The sequence below is a fragment of the Callospermophilus lateralis genome, unplaced genomic scaffold (genome assembly GCF_048772815.1).
Source record: "Callospermophilus lateralis isolate mCalLat2 unplaced genomic scaffold, mCalLat2.hap1 Scaffold_182, whole genome shotgun sequence".
Taxonomy (NCBI): domain Eukaryota; kingdom Metazoa; phylum Chordata; class Mammalia; order Rodentia; family Sciuridae; genus Callospermophilus; species Callospermophilus lateralis.
Window position 1 is genome coordinate 926,266 of NW_027512854.1, and position 20,571 is coordinate 946,836.

Consider the following 20,571-nt stretch of genomic DNA (forward strand, 5'->3'; position numbering starts at 1 on the left):
GCCAAGTAGGTATGACAAATTACTTGCCAGCTTACTCCCATGCTGTCTAGTGGAAGGACTTCTGAAAGGTGACCTTGCTCAAGGACCAGGGCAGGATCTGTGTTTAGGGTGTTCCCCCTTTAGAATAGGGCGGTTTAGCATAATAGGAGATTAGGGTGTTCCCCCTTTAGAATAGGGAAGTTTAGCATAATAGGAGAGTAGGGTGTTCCCCCTTTAGAATAGGGCATATCCTGCTGCTGAGTTCCTCTTGAGTGCTTAGGGTCAGACAGTATATTTTGGGAGACAGAAGCCCATGCGGTGTGGATTTGGGCAGAAAACGTGGATTCCCCCAGAACGTGTTTGTAGACGGCTGGTGTGAGTTCGGGAATAAAGAATTGCTGTTTGAATCTACAAGCTGTGTGGAGACTCGTGATTTGTGCCCAGCCAGAGACTGCGGCAATATTCTATTTTTTTTTAATATAGGTAGATAAAACTGCCATTTATTTCCTATTTAGATATATTGACATTCATATGAAAATATGCAGGTCATTAGCCTATTATAATTTCACCATTTACATTACTTTTAACTTAATAATGAGACATAAATAAAACTTTCATAGTACACAAGGTGGATATTTGATACACAGAACATAAAGATTTGTGAGGAGCTTTTTTGTGGGTTACATGTAGAACCCATGTATTTTAATATTCACTATTTTAAAAGAACAATGTATGAAGGGAATGCAATACTTGGCCTATTTTTAAACTAATGTAAACCCTAATCATACCATGTGTTTGCTTTTTAAAATGAATAACAGTTTTTTAGCCCTTGCACTTCAAGAGATCTAGTCTTTAATTTTTCAGTTGTCTGTTAGGTCAATTTTGTTTACTAGGTGAATGTTAATAAAACTATATGAGCCTGAAAGAATTCTCAACCAAATTTAGTCTTTTCTTTCATCTGGATTGGGTTAATTTCACAAGTGCAAAAATAGTTCAGTCTACAGTAGTTCTAGGAAATGAAGAATTTGCCTTAATAAAATGTTCACTCAACTGAAACTCTGAGTAGTCAAAATTTCCAGACTGTAAACTTCTCAAGAGAAGGGCCTCATCTTCTCCATGTCATGTAAACTTTCCAAGGTGCTTGGCAGCACTCTGTACCCTGTGGAGTACTCAGTACCTTTTTGTTTGATGTTACTGATGTTTGAAGTTGCTCCCTTAAACTCTACTATTAAAATGTAGCAAAATTGATACATTGTTCTTTCTGTTTTTTCATAGACTATAAAACATGTATATCAAAGTGATAATTTAAAAAAAAAACAAACCTTTTTTTTTGGTTGTAGATGGACACAGTACCTTTATATTTATATGTGGTGCTGAGGATCAAACCCAGTGCCTTACACGCAACCCCAGCCCCTCAAAGTGATAATTTATATGAAGAAACATTTAGCATTTTTCACATAAGAATGCTTTTTTTAACCTCTATTTATTTATGCGATGCTGAGGATTAAACCCAGGGCCTTGCCTGCGCTAGGCAAGTACTCTACCTCTGAGCCACAACCCCAGCTGCCACCAAAGAATGGGGTTATGTGAAAAAAAAGAGGATGCTTTGTATGAATGTCTTTCATCAGCATTAAACAAACTTAAATTGAACATTGTCATCAGCTTAGCTTTAATTCAGACCTGAATGACCAAACCTCCCTCGCCAAAAAAGGTGGTTTTATCTTGAAGCAATTAACACAAAACAATCTGTATCTCACAAATTAGTTGTTTAAATTTACTTTCTAGTGTGGGAGGGGATGAGTCACTGGACAATAATTACAACTATAGCAGTAGTACTTTCAGGTTGAAACACTACTGCTTCACAAATGAAATGATTTTAGTAACTAAACTCAAACACAATTTGCTGGAGAGGACTTCTAAAACTTTTCAGATAAAAAAGTATAATTGAATCAAGGGTAAGTATTCTCTCACAACCGGTATATGGGCAGCTACCTTGGGCTTTGCTACAGAAGTGGTACAATCAGATGGATGTAAGGAGAGGCAACTATGGGTGGGTTCAAAACTGCTCAGATAAACTACGTAGAACACATTATAGCTTACTAATAGAATAAATACAAAAAAGGCTTTAGAGGGAAAACTACTGTTGCTTTGAATAAAAAAATAAATCTGCCTTCCCTTGAAAATCTATCTTCCTAGCTGACATCACCTTTATTTAAATGCTATTTTAAAATTAGAAGTTAGAGTAACTTCAGCATTGCCTTGTGTCCTGTAGAGGTTGAAAGATACATTCAAAATTGGTGTTTGTGACTTAAATTTTATTTTACATGGTTAAAAATGGCATAAGCTATTATATGGTTTTCCTCTTACACACAGCTTCTGCTTCTGATATTAAATGGAGGCTATGTAGATTGAATTCTTCCTAACGGACTCAAATTCCTTTTGATTCTGAGTCATCTTCAGTAGTTTAGAGATTTTGTTTCACAGAGATTTTGTTTCAAACTGAAGCTTTTGCCACTATTTTGAGAATACTTAGGGGACATAAAAAGAACAATGATATGTTCTAGGTTTCAACAATCCTATTACTTTCTAGAACTTTAAAGAATGGAAGAATATGGTCTAGCAGTAAACAAAAGTACCAGGCTTTTATAATTTTATTTAAATATTAAACCTCTTAAAATGTACTGTTAAAATTGCTGTAATTAAAATTACAGCTCTGGAGAGCTAGTTCTTAGAAACATTGTTTTAAAGACAGTAGTTACAGATTCAGGACTTGCTTTAATTGATTTTTAAATAAAATATATTTGAGTATCTGTAAAAAAAAAAGAATTTAATTCAGCCCATAGTTGCTGATTAAAGACATTATAAGCCTTAGCGAGTTTCATTCATTCTTTCTCAGAGGATTATACTTTTCTAATTTTTTTTATCATATTTCTTGAAAATCAGTGGCAAGGTATGGGAAAGAGAAGAGTGTGTGTGTACATTTTTTAAAAGAAATTTCCTTATTTTTTATAGACACAACATACCACCGTATATTTTACTGTTATAATGCAATAATGGCAAAAGCAGTAGAACTTCAGGTCAAACAACTCTTGCTACTAATGTAAACTCATTCTCAGAAAACCATTCTCACATGGACAGTGGTTAGAAAAAAGTACATGAATGTGCTACAAAAATAGAGCCACAAGACTTCTCACAAGTAAAAGAAATTCCTCTGTATAAGTCCACAGTTGACCAGGGTCCAGCCTCCTTAACAGTGAGCAACAGGAAATATGCTGCCAAGTCACCATATTCAGTTCTGAGAGTGAGTTTACATGCTTCCCCAATGGCACAAAGTCTCATGACGATCCAATGAATCAACAGACACTTGGGAAATATTAATAAACAATTTTTTATGAACTATTACAACAAAGAACTTCAGCAAGAAGGAAAATGAAGTTTATGATTTTTGAGTAAACATTTTTAGCGTAACAGTCTCTGCGACCAGATATTTAAAGAGAAAACTCAAGCTTATAAAACACCATTTCTCTGTTATCAACTGGAATACACTAAAAATAGGGTACTGGAAATACATGTTCTTAAAGCATTTCCACAGGAAATGTCCATAATTATGACATTCTAAATCATTTAGCAATTGTATATGCTACATTAACTAAAACAAAGGTATTCCTTATTGCACATTTTAAAGTTGGAAGGATACTCTAGTTTAAGTGGGGGATATTTAGGAGGAAAATATTTTGGCTCCAAATGTATACTGCGCCAAGGCAGCTTTATTCTAAAAACATAAACCATTTAAAATAAACTTTTATATTTTGAAGCCAATAATCCTTCAACACAATGAATAGTTCATAGTCCACTTTCTGACTAAGTGTCAGAGGTTAATTTTATGGGCCCTGTTTTAAGGCCTATGAACAGCCCTCACTACTCTGAGAATCGGGTGTAGGTGGAGGTTTATCTTTAAAGCCTGAAGACATTAAGTCTTTTGCAGAAGGTGGTGGCCCATAGTCTTGGGGACCATGAGTTGGAGGTGGTAATGGGGCACCAGGAATGAAGTACTCTCTTGGGTCAAATGAGCCTAAAGGTCTAAATGGTGCAGGTCCTGGAAAAAAATCACGAGGGTCAAAAGGCAAATCCCGTTGTCCAGGTGGAACACCTGGTGCATATTCTCTGAAGCCTATTGGTGGATGCATACCAGGACCTGGAAAATAAAAAGGAAGTTATGTAAATACCCAGAAATTTCTGAACTTGGGTGATTTCAAGTATGTTAATATAATCTTTAATTTCTCCCAAGCCTAGAACATCAACTGGTGAACATCCTGACTTGCCAGATGAGGCAAACTGAAATGGAACAAGTTTAGGTTATAGCCTGGCCAACCAGCCATGAAGCAACATATTAAGGATTTAAACATGGCTCTACCTAGCTCCAGGCTTATCTTTTTTCTTTTCCTATTATATAATTGCAGAATTATTTCTATCTCACAAGAGCTCCATTTATATTTAGAAGTACTATATTACCATGACAAGATGATAGATTATGAAATAAGAACTTTACTACATCAAAGAAATTTTGATAAAAGGAAATACCACTATTTATTACTGTATCCATTAAAAATTCATGAAATATTTCAGCATGGACTTTACACATGCCATCAGAATCAAGGTGCATGCCCTCCTGGAAAAGGCCTTCCACAGCCACCTAATTAAATCAGCAACATTTATTAGGTCACTGTTAAATCCTCCTCTTTAACACTTCCCTCTGACTTTTCTCAAGGTAAGGAGGGTTTGACTTTTCCTTTTCTATATTCTATAACCTACTGCTTATGCTTCCATTATGGGTGATTACAAACTTTATGCTATAGGATTTTCATATCTGTGACAAAATTTTAAGTTATGCATGTGTCTCATCCACCTTTCCATCTATTGCAATGCATATCATATCAACATATTTTCAACAAACATTTTCAACAAACATCTGCAGAAGTAATATTTCTGGCTTTTCTCTATATAGCCCCTAATCCTTCTCTATGAGATAGCTATTGCCTATCTCAGTATAAGATTATGTAGTGTCCAATATGTCCCAGAAAACTGGAGGAAAAGTTAAAATGTACTCAGCTGTATCCTTTCATTGTTAAGACCTGAGATAGCAACAAACTGTTTTAGCAAGCAATAGAAATGAAAGATGAATGTGATTTATAAGTCAATCACTACTGTTCAGATCATCATACCAAATTGTGGAGGAATTGGCCGAGGCCCAAAAGGCCCACCGAGCTGAAATGGTGGTCCATACCAAAAGGGAGGTGGTGGAGGCCGTCCCATCGGTGATCCCATAGGGGGGCCCATGAAGGGTGCCCCTGAGAAAGGAGGGGACCCTTTCATAGCCATATTAACCTGCAATTTAAGATTTGAAAGCAGTTAAAAGTTTTAAAATTCCTATGTATTAAGACAAAGTACCAACACCGATAAAAGCTAAAACCCAAAACAGGCACCTGTCCAGAGAACACCATCAGTGCAACAAAACTCTACCCACCCCTCCTGTGTATTTCCACTGACAGCTTACAGAAGTTAGAAGGATTCCACAAGAGGGAGCAGTTTGTTACTGATTATATCTGCACAGGAAAGGGAAAGGTAAGAGGACTGGCAGAGGTTATTAACAGAGGTGATTTCTGACCAGTATGTCATGCTGTATTCACTACAACCTATTTCAAAGGGAGTCCCCTCCTCCCCATCACTTCCCTTTCATCACAATAGCTCATTACTTCCATATTAAGAATGAACAGAATAAAATGAAAAATCCATTCTCTACCCATGTAATAATAGCTACTATTCAGAGTATCTTCAGTAAGTCTTTCATATATTATTCAACCTCTGAGATCTTTAAGTAGACTGTCTTGTTTTAAATAAGAGGGAATAAAAGCAAATGGATTATCATCATTTGTTGAAGGCCACACTGCATATTAAAGGATCTCAATCAAAGGTTTGCCTCTAAGCCATGCTTTTTCCACCTCTACTCCTCTCTAACAACAGATCTTTGCTCTCTTTTAAATCTTCTACTACAAAGGGGTTTGGGGGTCTTATCTAAGCTGCCCTTAGATTGCTCCAGAGATGTATATTCCTGGAATATGTATACACTGAAACTTGAGAAGTATTTTCCAACACAATGCTATATACACAAATTAGGAAGACAAGGCTTTAATATTTACTTTCATTTACTGTACACCATTTGAGATATTGATTTATCATTTCCTATGAGTAGTGGGTTTGAAACTAAACAATTTAAAATTTATTTTATTATAGAGCTGCAGAAGACCTACCAGATATAATAGCAACACAGTTACAAGAGAATGCACTTATGTGAACAAATGAGACCATTGCTTGGAACTGGCTCAAGAGGTCATTTCAGATTATCATTGTTGCACTGAAACAGTATTTCACTTTCATAAAATCTGATACCAATCTAATTCAAATAACTCAAAATAGGGTTTGCTCAAATGGAGGAATTCTTAAATAGCATTCTTCCAAACAAAAATAAAAATGATGAATTATATAATTTATAATGAATTTACTTTGCCTTAGAACATTCAACACAAAACACCATATAAAGTTAGAGTGATAACTTTTCACATTCTGTAGTTCATTATAGTTGTACACACTTAAGCCACATTTCCAAGTTAAGGAGAAAAGTAAGCTCAATATTGCATGCAGTTTAAAGCAAACAAGATCAGTGTCATGCTCTGAATATCCTTCCCAGAAATGCACAGAATAAAACCCAATTCAGTTCTCAACCTCTAAGTACTTACTCCAACTGGATGCTCAGTCAAAGAAGTAATGGTAGAAACTGAGGGGGTCTCAGGTTCTTGGGGAACAGTTTGCTTTTTAAAAAACAAATGGGATAGTACAAATAGAACACAAAGAAGGATAAAGCAAAGAGCAAGTACTGTAGGAAAGTTACATGTTCCTGCACGACCACATGATTCACAGTAACTACAGAACTTACCTTGCCCTCATCCGTCACCTTAGCTGGAGAAGAACTTCTGGAGCTGCTCTTCATGTGAGCTGGACCACATCCTGGGTCTGTTAGAGATCAAAGAATGGATTCAGACTTATTCTAACATGAAAAGAATAAAAATCCTGCATCCACAATTACAGATTCTTTGAAATTACTTGGTCTCTTTACCAGAGGCAACGGGTTTCCCAGATGCCTCAGAAGACCATTGAGTACGAGGTAAAGGTCCATCCATTGACCCTTGGGAAAGAAAGATCAGAGCCCTTGTATGTATTTTTCAGAAGAAATAAACCACTGGTGGACAGGTTAGGGTTCAACAATAACTAGAAAGCAACATTAAAAATGGGTTGTCCAGGGGTTGGGGTCGTAGCTCAGTTGTAGAGTGTTTGCCTAGCATGTGTGAGGCACTGGGTTTGATTCTCAGCACCACACCATCTACAATTAAAAATATTTTTTAAAAAAATAGGTTGCCCAATACGAAAATCACAATTTATAAAGAGACTTAAGTAAAATAAAGAACTGCCTTGGGTTGATAGAACAGCAAATTAATATGTACTGGTCCTAAACTTTAAGCTATAGACTTGAAGTATGTGTAGGTTGGCTTTTCTTTAGTCTGTATAACCTGACTTCCAATCTTACCAAGACTACAGTCCTATTTAGAATTGGAAATAAGACTCAGTATTTCATATTGGAAATATGTATGCTACATAAAGTTTAAGGCTACTTTTATAATATTTGGGAAACAAACACCATAGAGATTTAATTTAAAGATAAAGGTTTACACTTCACAGTGTAAAATTTAAAAGGAAAAAACAATACAGGGACCTCCAGGAAAAAAAAAATGTTTCCTATTCTAGAACAGATTTTACAGAAAACATTCACTAAGATAAAGTAAGAAATTATCTTCTATATATTTTACAGGCCCAAATTCTATGTTTTCATTAGAATATTCAAAAGGGAAAAAAAAAACCAAAACCTTGAAGCAGTTTACTATAAAGCAACATGTGAATGCTCACCAAATCCATTTCTAGGCATATCTCTTTGATTAAGAGTAGCAGAAGGAGGTCTTCCAGCTGGCTCTGCTGTCAGTGGAGGGGAACATTCTCCACCACTCACGGGGGATGGACCAAAAGAGCCATTATGGCTCAGTGGACCTAAAGACAACAATGCCATGTTACTACTTTAAGGCAGCCTTCTCCCTGATACCAACCCCCACACCTCCCGCTTTAACAAATCATTCAGATTATTTCATAACCATTACACACAGAAATAAAAAGTAATTTACATACATTCTGCACCAAGAAATAAAATAGCTCCTTTTACAAAGTGCCCCCTACCTCTCCGAGGAGGATTTTGTAAATTTGGTCTCCCCGGCATTGGTTTTACAATCACAGGTTCATCTTGCCGCATTGCCATCTTTTGGGTCATTTCCAGTAGCCTTGAATATTGAGAAAGAATGGGCTGAATTATGAAACAGCAATCATAGATAATATCTAGCATAACCTTAAAACACTATAAAACATACAGTAAGACACAAAAATCACATACTTCTGTCTCAAATTAGCAGATTCCCTTTTCTCTTCAGCTATAGCTCTTTCTGCAGAACAAGCTTTGAGCTATTAAAGAGAAAATATTCAAATTCAGTTGCGGTAGCCTATGCAAAAAATAAAGAAAAGGGGGAAAAAATCTTACCCAATTATCATGAGCTTTCTTCTCATGCATAGCAATCTGAAAAAGACAACACATTAAAAAAATGTTTTTAGGGACTCATTATAATAGCCTATAATTGTCTGTATTAGATATCAAAGAATCCTTCAACTACAGGACAGTATTAATTACTACCTGGTTTTTAAATGAGCGCTCGGTTTTCTGTAATTCTTCTTCCATCTCTTCAATTCTCCGCCTAAGAATTACAACAATTGAATAAAATTTGAAACATTCTGACCATTTTCCCTTTATTCCATCAGCTATACTTTTAAAGACTTTTATCATACATAAGAAAAACATTTCTATAGTTATATGAATCCAGTGTGATCAAAACTAATACTACAGACCACGTGCAATGCCACATGCCAGTAATCCCAATGATTGGGAAGCTGAGGCAGGAGGATCTCAAGTTCGAGGTCAGTCTCAGCAATTAAGTGGGAACCTGTGCAACTGAGACCCTGTCTCAAAGTAAAAAAAAAGGTCTAAGGATGTAGCTTAGTAGTAAAGCACCAAAAATAAATAAATAAATAAATAAATAAATAAATAAATAAATAAATAAATAAATAAAAACCTAATACTAATGACTTCTTTATCATTTAATTGCTAGAGATTCTGAATTGATAAATTATAATTTCCATAACTGTTCATCAGTGTGTTCTCAAGTAATTCTGCTAGAAATATCTTCCTCCTTAAAACTTTTTTTCTTTTTTTCAAATTATATCCATAGAAGATTTCCAAGGTCTATCAAATGCCACACTTCTGTGGGTCTTGATATAACACACAGCAAACTGATTTCTTAAAGAATTACTACAACATACAAAACCCCCAGAACTGTTTGCATTGACCAAGTTCCCTATGGTCTTGCCCATTGGGTACAAGTAAATTTTTGTTAACATTTTTCATTTGTTAAGTTGAAATTTATTTTTTCTCCTGTGTGAATTGAATGTGTTCATATCCTCTCGTTATTTATACTTCCATGCTATTTTCTTCTATCTACATAATGTAAAAAAAAAAGATTAAAAAGAAAGCTAACACTAATTCATTAGACATTGACACCCTCCTTTAGAAACTGAACTCACTTGTAATTTTTAACTTCCTGTACAGCGGAAACCACCTTTTCATCTGCAGCTGACAGCTGCTGCTCTTTTTCTAGTCTCTCACATTCTTCTTGACTCCGTTTCCTAAAATAAAGCCAGTTATCAAATCAAAAGTTTCTCTTTGTGAATATCACTTCCCACAATTCTATAAAATGCTTAGGCACATAAAATAGGAATTCAAACCTGCAATTTCATAAATCAAACTCTGGCAAATCACTTACATTTTCTAACTTCTCCTCTTAATTCTCTACTTACCAGTAAATAAAATAAATGTGAAAACAACATGTGCCCCAAGGGCAAGTCTCCTGTGTGTAAGATAATAAAAACTCACTTTACTTCAATGTGGAAGATCAGAACTGATCAACCTAACATAATTAAACATATTAGGATAAAGCAGGGGATAATTCTTTTCTCATTTCTGCCATGGGTAGGACACTAAGTATATCTTTGTCATGGAGGAACTCTTTTCTCAATCCAAGACTGGTACCATAATAAAGATATAGTCAGTCAAAGAAAAAATCTTCTAGAATATGTCTTTTAGCTATGCAATTAACCACAGAACATTTTTCACACTTTAGATATCTATTTCAAAAGAATTGTAAATTAAGCAAAAAGACAAATCTGAGTTTTGATAATGTCTATCAACCAGAAAAAGAAGCCAAACTGACCCACTATCAGAGTATTATCTACTGACAAGTTTTAACTCTGATCATGAAACTCAAGATGTTCATCTACTGACACAAAGGTAGCCACATTTAATGATTTAAAAAATACTATTTTCTGCTATCCTTGTACTACTTTAGGCATAGTTCAATTCAAAAGATAATTAACTTGAAACTTAATTTTCCATAAATCAGAAGAACTACAGTAAAAAAGGATTACTGATACAAAATAGAAAAGGGGGATTATATATTCTTATATAGCTTCTCATTTAATTCTTCAGCAAGTATCTTATGAGTGGCTATAATATACTAGTTACCTTGTAAGATGCTAAAGAATAAAAGAGCTCACTGTTTCAGGTATAAATGATGCCTAAAGGAATATAATAATTTTCCCCACTGGCTTAAGAAGGAATATGGAGAAAACTGAATCTTGAAGAAAAGAGAGAATTTTGTTTCCAATTATCAAAGAGTTAGTCTGAGAGCACTAAGAACAATCAAAACATCTTTATAAGAATATAAAATTGTGTTTGAAGGGATCCAAGCTAAAAAGTCAGTGAAGATATATGTATGTGGCCAAGATCCATTAGAAAAAGGAATCTCAGAATTACAAGTAAGGCTGGCACTTTAAGGTACTTTTCTCCTATTGAAGATAACACAAAGATATGAGTCTGAACCAAGCCTTCATTAAATTCCTGGGCTTAGAGGAAAAGAGAGGCTACCAATAAAGGGACCCTTAATAAAAGCCCTAGCCTTTGAGTTTAGATTAGAAAGTACTGCACACTTAAGTGATGAACAGGCAAAAAATCCAAAAGGAACAATACTGAAACATTGAAAAGACAACTCATTTTTGAATTATCTTAATTGCTAAGTTTAAAGTGACAATCTTACTCAAGTAACCTCAACACTTTTCTATAAGAAGATAACTTCCTCTTAGTCCTCAAATTTCATCTATAATTATCACAACAATGTTGGCCAATCAAAACTGACGAGGCACTCCATAAGACAAAATTCTGTGAGAAAAAATCCCACAGAAAAGGAAACCACCTAATGGGGTTAACTGCACATGTTTTAAAATCACTGTGCTTTATATAGTCAAAAAAGTAAAATCAAGATTATGAATTTCAGGGCTGGGAATATAGTTTAGTTGGTAGAGTGCTGCCTTGCATGCACAAGGCTCTGGGTTCAAACACCAGCACCACAAAAGAGGAAAAAAAAATTACGAATTTTGTCAAAGGATTAGAAACTATAAAACCAAGAAATAGTTGGGTGTGGTGACCTACCTACAGTCGAAGATACTCAGGAGGCAGAGGCAGAATTATGAGATTAAAGATAGCTTTGAAAGCAGTAAGACCCTAGTCCCTTATGAGAAAGAGCAAGGAGTCTGGGGAGGTAGCTCAATAGTGGAGCACATGGCTCAAGGTCCTGGGTTTGAGATGTAGTACTGAAATAGGACTGGAGTTGTGGCTCAGTGGTGAAGCATGGGCCCCACATGTGTGGGGCACTGGGATCAGTCCTCAACACCACATAAAATAAATAAAATATTGTGTTGGGCTGGGGATGTGGCTCAAGTGGTAGCGTGCTCGCCTGGCATATGTGCGGCCCGGGTTCAATCCTCAGCACCCCATACAAACAAAGATGTTGTGTCTGCCAAAAACTAAAAAATAAATATTAAAATTCTCTTTCTCTCTCTCTTAAAAAAAAGCCTATAAAAAATAAAATATTGTGTCCATCTACAACTAAAATAATATTTTAAACCCTGAATTTTTTAAAATCCTAAACTCAATGAAAGATTTTAGTAGCAGATTTGGGAAGTACAATAAATCCTAGCGCTTTTAAGACAGGTCAGAAGAAAATATCCAGAAGAAGTAAATCCAGAATGTAGGAGGCAGGGGAAATCAAATTCTAATATGCATTATTATAATCAGAAGAGAGAATGAGGTAAAATCAACATTTAGAAAAAGACTCGAAAATTCAAGAAGTGTTTAATGGTCCCAAGCAACATAACTGCAAGAGGAAAAGTGGGTGGGGTGGGGAAAACTACACCTAGGCACTTCCCAATACAACTGTTAAAAAAAACAGAGAAAGGACTACAGAAACTAGGGGAGGGATAAGACCAAACAACAATGATAATGGACTCCTTAAAGAAAAAAATTTAAAACAGATGGTAATTAATTGGATATTTTAAAATTGCTAAAACTAAGTAACAGTCAAAATTCAGTAGCCAAAAGAAAGATCCTTTAAAAATGGAAACTGGTTTTAATGCTAATCATGAAGTTCATGTCAACCTAATACAGATTATAAAGGTAGCAATATTTAGTGGATAAAATACTATTCTCTGTTTATCCTTGTACTACCTTTGATACACTAATCAAATCTATCATTAAAGGACAATGTTCAAATAGAATGAAAATAATTTCAAATAAGAAACCAACAGTGTAGAATGCAGAACTACAGAAACTTTAAATATGTGTATAAATTGAATGAATGTCTTGTGGAGTTCACAGTATATGAAGTACTAACATACAATGCCACAACAGTTATCTGATTCAGGAGCTACTTAAAGCCCATAAAAAAATAATAAACCTATTAATCTATGTCAGGTTTTTATTAAATCCAGAATATATACCATGGCCTTTAAATTATGAGAAGATGAATAAAATTATTATTATATCATTATAATTCCATTATAATTTATGATTACATCAAGCTTATACAGGGAATGAGGAAAATAATTAAAAATATTTAAACTATTAAAAAGATACAAGGAAGAAAAAAAGAACAGGTCATCAAATAGAAAGCAAATTCTTCATAAACCACAGGCACATATTCACATGGACAGACTTATATTTTAGAAAGTCCACTTAAGCGGCTATAGAGAAAACTACTAAGAATTTGAAATAAGTTATATACAAATATAAAAAATGGAGAATGAAGACAGATGATCTAGGTTAGAAACAGAAAAGATGACAGAGGCATGAACTAACATAGTACCTGGGGATGAGTAAAAAGAGTACAAACCACAGATGATGACTGAATAAATTTTGGAGGAGTTGAGAAAAATAGTGCTACAATTTAATTGCATTACAAAGAAAATTAATTGCCATTTAGGTCATTCAGATTACTAATAGGGACAGAGAAAACAAGTGTTCTTTTAAAAAAAAGTGATAAAATAAGAAATGTTTCTTTGAAACAGGCCAGGAATTTAGAACTGGCCTGAACAAAAATTTGAGATTCTAAAAAGGTCGCTTGGAGATCACAGAATTTTAGAAAAGTTAATGGAAAGGTTTCAATATTTAATGCATTAATTAGGCAACAGAAGTCAAAATACCTAAAAATAGTTAGGTCTGTAAAAAGGACTGTCTTTGCTTTACAAGATATATATATATATATATATCGAAGAGTAAAATCAGGTGCAAACAAATAAAATCTGACACAACCTATTTTTAGAGAATTCAAGTATTTTTGTGGATTAAAAACTTCAAATGAACTTTCAAAAAATAACTAGCTCCACACTAAGAAGATTAATACATAAATATATACTCCAAACAAGTACTTCTGTAATCATAACTCCTAAGGTCCTTGCCACAGTTCCATTTTGTGTGAACATCTGAGATATTCAAGTCCAAAACTTGTACCATCAATAAGTAAATATTATTCCTTTTTGAAGTTTTTATTCTACTAAAACATGTCATTCCAAATCACTCAGTAGTTTTAAAGGTCCAGAGTTAGAGATACAAGTTCAAAACATTAGAATTACATAACTGATCACAATGAAAGGTAATTAAAATAAATAGAGGGATCATAGAAAGGGTCTAGAACTTTGAGAGGTATTTCCACATCAGTGACTGTTAATACCATTTTACCACTTCCTGCCTTCATATGAATTTGACAGTTGATTACGGTGTCCTCACAGCCTTAGTTTATGTTCCAACTACCTCAGGACTCTTAAGACTGACGATGGAAAGAAAAATGCAACTTATATAAAACAAAACACAAAGGAAAAAAGACAAATTTCTACTTATTACAACTAGAAGAAATTGTAAATAATCTTAAGAAAAGATAAAATTATCTATTAGTTCACACAGTGATAATAATAACAAACAATGAAAATCTTACTTTTGTAGTGCCATCTCATTTTTCTGGTAGAGTTCATTTAAAATCTCCACTTTCTGCCTTAGAGTTTTGCATTCCTCTTCCAGTCAAACTTTAGAAGACTGTAGTGAATTGCAGTCACCTTCTAATTTCTTTATTTGGTCTGTAAAGGATAAAACAGCTTATCTCTATATGTGTACAAGGACTTAAGAACTTGTTTGAGGGAGTAGTGCCAAGAAAAGTAAGAAGCATGAAAGCAAGAAGCCATTCTTTATCTTTCCAATAAAATTTTAAGTCTTTCCAACATGGCAATTTCTTCTCAAGAAGAACCCACCTTCTAGATTACATTTTGTGGACATCGAGGCTCTTAGCTTAAGTTGTAAGAGTTTTAGATCCTCTTCAACTACTGATATTGTAGTTTGTGTCTAAAAATTGCAGAAAAGAGAGGTATTCTTAAAAGTGAGGCACAGGAAGAATTGACAGGCACTATGGGACTCTTACAAAGAACTATACCCGAGAGATATCCATCATCTGCTTAATTTGATCTTTGATCTTCTCATTCCGATCACCTAAAAAACAAAAGACTTTAGCTTTTTCTTTCCTTACTTTTAACTCTATATTCTCCTAACTTCCCCCAAACTAAATAATGATTGTGTTCAAACACCAGAAGAAAAAAAATCAATTAAATAACTAAACTGATTAGACTAATGACTTTTAAGAGAATTGCAAGCTTAGATTTAAAAAAAAAAAAGAGAGAGAGAGGTGAATTTCAGGCTGGGATTGTGGCTCAGTGGTAGAGTGCTCATCTAGCATGTGTGAGGCACTGAGTTTGATCCTCAGCATCAAAATAAATAAAAGTACTGTGTCTGTCTTAAAAACAAAACAAAAAAAAAGGTGAATTTCTAGTTTGCACAACTAAAATGTTATCTATGCTATTCTTGTAAGATAAAAGCTTTTCTTCTCTCTCAGATCTATCTTCACTTGGGCAAGTAAGTGTCTTATTTAGAAAGATTCAATCCTCTATTTTCTCCCTGAATCTACTACCAGGTGTGGTTTGAAATACTTGCTATGTAAGCAATATCCAACTTGGGAAAAAACATCTGGAAATATTTTCCTCATCAGTAAACACTGTTACACTCCCTCTCTCTAGCTTTCTGATAGTCTCTAGCCTCTGTTCTCACAGCCTTAGTTTATGGTTCCAACTACCTCTGGACTCTTAAGACTGACTGTGGACCTTAAGACCACAGAGCCATAGAGATGATGAGTATCAAAATCAACTATCATCTGCATAAGTTAAGAAATAAATTTCTCTTACTGTACAATGTTCAATACTCTAAGTATTGTATAGGATATGACTATTGTAGCTGCAGTGTACTTACTAGTTTTCAATGGGATAGAAAAAGTCAGTGTTCTTCACATGCCTATTGCTACATTATACCCCAGCAACCCACCTCTGCCAATGCAATAGACATATCTATAGATCCAGTGATATGTGTCTACAACCCTGAAGCTTAAGAAGAAAATCAGCGAGTTGAAAAGTGGGATCTGTATAAATACTTAATTAAAGACAGGAAAGCAAAAAAAAGGATTCAACCTCCCTGAGACTGATCTTACCTGCTACCTCTCCGTTGGTTAATTCAACTGACTCATTTTCTCTATTTTGATCCTCAGATTCAGATTCACACTGTAACCGATTCAACTGTGTGATATAATTAGTCAAAGCCTAGAAAAGAAGCAAAAGGTTGGAAGACTCTCGATTTTAATTCAGAAGATTTCAGGAGAATTCATGAGATGAAACATGTATTTGTAGTATAAACTTTCATTAATAGTATCATCTTTGTGATTAAGAGCTACAAGTAAATCTTTCTGGAACTTCTCAAATGATTTGATTTGTTCACTGAGCTCAGCGTGTGATGCACTCCAGTCTTTGACTTCCTGCTGCAACTAAAAAGTCAAAACACATGAATTCCTATGGGTAAGGGAGGGGTTTCTGCACTGGATACATCAGGACTACAAGACTTAGACAAATAAATAGAGAACCATACTCCTCCGTGGCCTGCCTCAATCGAGGGGTTGAGACCTTGGTTAAGGAAGAGGGCAGAGTGGCCCCAACTCTCACAGCTGCAGTAAGAACATCAGAGCTCTCAGGAAGTTGACCCTGTTTATTGCATTCCCCAGAAAATTGCTGCCAATTCAAATAATTTACCTCCAGCAGGAATGGCTGGGCACATATGACTCTCTCCTAAATTTAGACTCCTTATCATGTAATCTGCCCTTGGCCGGTGAATCAGTAACTACTCAAAAGGGGATCATAAAATACTTAATTTTCTGGTTTAAAAAGTTTCTTTGAGGCTATGCAAGTTAATAACTGATTGACATTTTAAGAAAATACACATGCACAAGATAAAAATCAGGATGAATAAAGTTTACTACATTTGAACAACCATTTTAATTGACTTTGCACTGAAAAAATACACATTTTGTATACCTTTCACTGGACAGACTATCAGGAGGTACATCTTCAGGTTTTCTGTCCATTTCCTTTTCTTTCAATGTCTGTTCCTCAATTTCCCTTTGGTTTTCATTTTCATTCTGTTTAAGTTTGTGCAACAGCAGAGAGGACAAGACAGAAAGAAAACCTGTCGTCTTAAAAACAGCATATCATTCTTCTGTACTGGTATGATGTGAACCAGAAAGTGCTTGAAATAATATTTTTTAACTACAATTTATCAAGAGATCCGCAGTATCAAGAAAAGGATAAAACATTCAAGTGTAGAGATGAAAAATGTTTTAATGGCTTCAAACTAATATACTCTATATAGTGTGGCAATAAGGGTTGTCAATAAAGGTTGCTCCTTGGTAGAACAACAGTTTCTCCTACAGCAATACCAGATTCAAATTATCTTAAACAGAAAGCAAGACATTTTGACTCCACCTACCTTACATCTAAGTGATCACCAATATGTTAAGCTCAGTAACTATAAAAATACGTCACCTACCAACAATAAAGACAAACAAATCCTACTGCATTGTTGATCTACTGTTCCTAAATGCACCAAAGTCAATACTACCTGTGTTTGCGTACTGCTGCTGCGCAGCTCACAACACAGCTTCTCTCTTCCAGCTAAAGATAGCTTCTTTAGTGCTTCCAACTCCTCTAAAATCACCCTTTCTCTTTCTGAAACCAGGTTTTCGTTATTTAATGAGGATCTCTAAATAAAAAAAGAGGTCATGGAAGAATATTGATTGTGATAGAGGTAAAAAGCAGAAACATCAAGCAGATTTCTTTTAACCCCTTGGGACCAAGAGACCTTGGTTCTACCTTATGATTCATATTTCATTATTAGGGATTAAAAGGCACATATGAAGTTCAATGCAAAATTTGCAACTTTAGAAAAAAAGTTATTTAAACTTAAATGTTCAGGAATTTGTATAGTTTGAGTAATATTTTCTCTGTCAATTTTTGCATTGAAATTTTAGAAGAATAAATTCACAAAATGCAATGAAGAAAAGCAAAACTGATTTTTCAAATGATATATTTTATTCTCAAATATCAATTTCCCTATTATTTTATATTTAAAAATTACACGTTTTAGTTTTCAAAATTAAATTCAAAAAATTTGTTTTCATAAGAACTTTCATGTAAATATTTCTTGCTTTTCTGCAATAATTTTGTGAGTATATTTTATATAGCAGTTGATAAGAATATAGCTCCCAAATACCATGAGATATTTAAATTTAGAAAAGAATGTAATATAAATTTGAATTTCTCTAATCAACAAGAGATGTGTCCTTGGAGAGAGTTCTAGAAACAGATTACTTCAGAAGATTTCCATTCATGATTAAAAAGATGGATTAAAGATAGATAAAGATAAACCTTGGAGATGGTAATTGGTAGACTCACAGAACTATAAATGAACATTGAAAAAGTGAATGACAGCAACTGTATACTCAAGTACCTCAGTATAATATTTTCCAAAACTCTCAAAGTGCTTTAGCTATGTATGGTCAATAGAATTTTTAAATTTATATTGTAGTCACATTTCCAGTGCCTGAAAGGCAGTTAAATAAAATGAAAATGCACATTATATCAGTTGAGTTAGGTGTGCCTAACAAGGTCTAAAGTTGATCCCAGGAACTTCCTGATGTTAAGTATTTGTAATTTATTTGTATCTAGGAAAAATAATTTTGACTTAAAAAAAAAGCCACATAAAAAATACCATTATTTCAATTGAGGAGAAAAGAGACTCTAAAGTTCCATACCTGGGCTAACTGTCTATTAAGTCTCTTAATCTCTTCTTGTAGCTGCTCCATGTGTCTCATGCGTGCCTGCCTCAACAGTTCTGTGGCCTGTTGATGTTCTTCATACTGTCGTACAAGTTCTTGCCTCATATCTTCTAACTGTTCTTCGTTTGACATCATTTGTCTGGAAGCATCCATGCTTGATGTCAACATCTTACCATGAATCTTTGATAGGAAAAAACACAAGCAAAAAACTCAATCATAACATATTTTGTGGCAATTAGTCAGCATTGATACTTTAACTGAATATGAAAACAATTCTATTAACAACATAAAGCATCTGAGTTTTAGTTTTATTATTAAACAAAAGCATAAATCACTTTTTAAAAAAATTACTTTTTAGTTGTAGATGAACATAATACCTTTTTTCATTTATTTTATGTGGTGCTGAGGATCGAACCTAGTGCCTCACCCATGCAAGGCAAGCACTCTACCACTGAGCTACAACCCCAGCCCATAAATCACTTTTTTTAAAAAAGTATTTTTCTTATTTATAATTCCAAAACAACATGAAGTTAATTTATTACCATCATATATGTTATTTTCCAAAAGGAAACAGCTACTTACAAGATAGTTTAGCTAAAATCTAATTCTAACAGAGAAAAACAAAATACTCAAGATTCTTTATCCACCCCCTCCAACCCCCACCCCATCCACTTTTTTTTCCGCCCATACTAGAGATTGATCCCAGGGCCTCACACATGCTGGGCAAGTGCTCTACCACCAAGCTACATCTCCAGCCCCTTCTCTTAATGAAGTTATAACTCCTTTATATCTCTTGATATTTTATAATGGGGAAATAATATAAACAACAACAACAAATATACACACACACACGCAAAATTTATAGGGCCAGGGTTGTGCTTCAGTAGTAGAGCGCTTGCCTAGCATGCATGAGGCACTGGGTTCAATCCTGGGAACCACATAAAAATAAACAAATAAAATAAAGGTATTATGTCCATATACAACTAGAAAAATATTTTTAAAAATTAAGTTCACAAAATATAAGGAATTTTGTCTATTTAATTTTTATTCATTGGTCATCACCGTATTATAGAAAACTGCTTATTCAAAGAAAAAGTATAATAAATTTTATTTGGAAATAAATGCTTTACATTTATGAGTTTCTCACACTCATGACAAGTCAATAGGTTCTATGAATACTTCAATCCCTTAAGATACTAATTAAAATCATTCTGCCTTGAACAGCTACAGCTAAATTAGTTTTCATAAACATTTCACAAGTTTTGCATTACATAAAAAGCTGACAGTTTTATTTGAATACTCCTCTGAACAAGATACATCTATCGTGAACACATAAAATAAATTTGAAATTCAGATAATTTTAAAAGAAGTAGAATTTATTGTTTTCTAATAAAGGCTGCAATTCGTTGGGGTAACAGATCCTCAACTAACAAGAAAAAAGAATTAGTATATAGATAATAAGATACTTTGAATTGTCTTCTTGAATTCGTAGCAATTTCCTTTTATGTTCTTACATTTTAATTGAGCAAATCATTTGGCCACAGGTATTACCTAGTTATGATATAATTAATCTTCAATTAGTTTAAATAAAATTAACACAGGTATAATTTACAATGAGAACTTAACATGTATTATGTCCATAAGACAACCAAGAATACTATGACCTGACTTATTTTATACTTCACACCAATATTGTTTCACTTAATCAAACACCTTATAATTAATAAAATAAATTAAAGTCAAGACT

The 20,571-nt window shown here is 34.1% G+C and overlaps 2 protein-coding genes across 2 annotated transcripts in view; both read right to left on the bottom strand.

Annotated features, from left to right (window-relative positions):
* Positions 1 to 3,353: 3,353 nt before the first annotated feature.
* On the bottom strand, positions 3,354 to 16,219 carry LOC143388801 (transport and Golgi organization protein 1 homolog). Its single transcript, XM_076842320.2, has 13 exons — positions 16,152 to 16,219; positions 15,051 to 15,106; positions 14,872 to 14,962; positions 14,562 to 14,700; positions 9,766 to 9,867; positions 8,822 to 8,882; positions 8,672 to 8,707; positions 8,528 to 8,595; positions 8,317 to 8,417; positions 7,996 to 8,133; positions 6,971 to 7,047; positions 5,202 to 5,364; positions 3,354 to 4,174 (listed from the first exon to the last, which is right to left on the bottom strand). The coding sequence occupies exons 4-13, from the start codon at positions 14,573 to 14,575 to the stop codon at positions 3,882 to 3,884; spliced, it is 1,053 nt and encodes a 350-aa protein (XP_076698435.1). The 5' UTR covers positions 14,576 to 14,700; positions 14,872 to 14,962; positions 15,051 to 15,106; positions 16,152 to 16,219; the 3' UTR covers positions 3,354 to 3,881.
* A 168-nt stretch (positions 16,220 to 16,387) lies between these two features.
* LOC143388799 (A-kinase anchor protein 9-like) overlaps positions 16,388 to 20,571 on the bottom strand; it is a 51,098-nt gene continuing 46,914 nt past the window's right edge. The window contains 4 exon segments of the mRNA XM_077108172.1: positions 16,388 to 16,481; positions 17,026 to 17,129; positions 17,609 to 17,749; positions 18,801 to 19,004. Of these exon segments, the coding sequence (XP_076964287.1) occupies positions 16,388 to 16,481; positions 17,026 to 17,129; positions 17,609 to 17,749; positions 18,801 to 19,004 (543 nt within the window).

Coding starts and splice junctions, on each gene's coding strand:
- LOC143388801 (XM_076842320.2), bottom strand. Junction 8,418..8,527: donor TCTGCTAATTTGAGACAGAA/GTATGTGATTTT, acceptor TCAATATTCAAG/GCTACTGGAAATGACCCAAA. Junction 8,134..8,316: donor ACAAAATCCTCCTCGGAGAG/GTAGGGGGCACT, acceptor TGTTGTCTTTAG/GTCCACTGAGCCATAATGGC.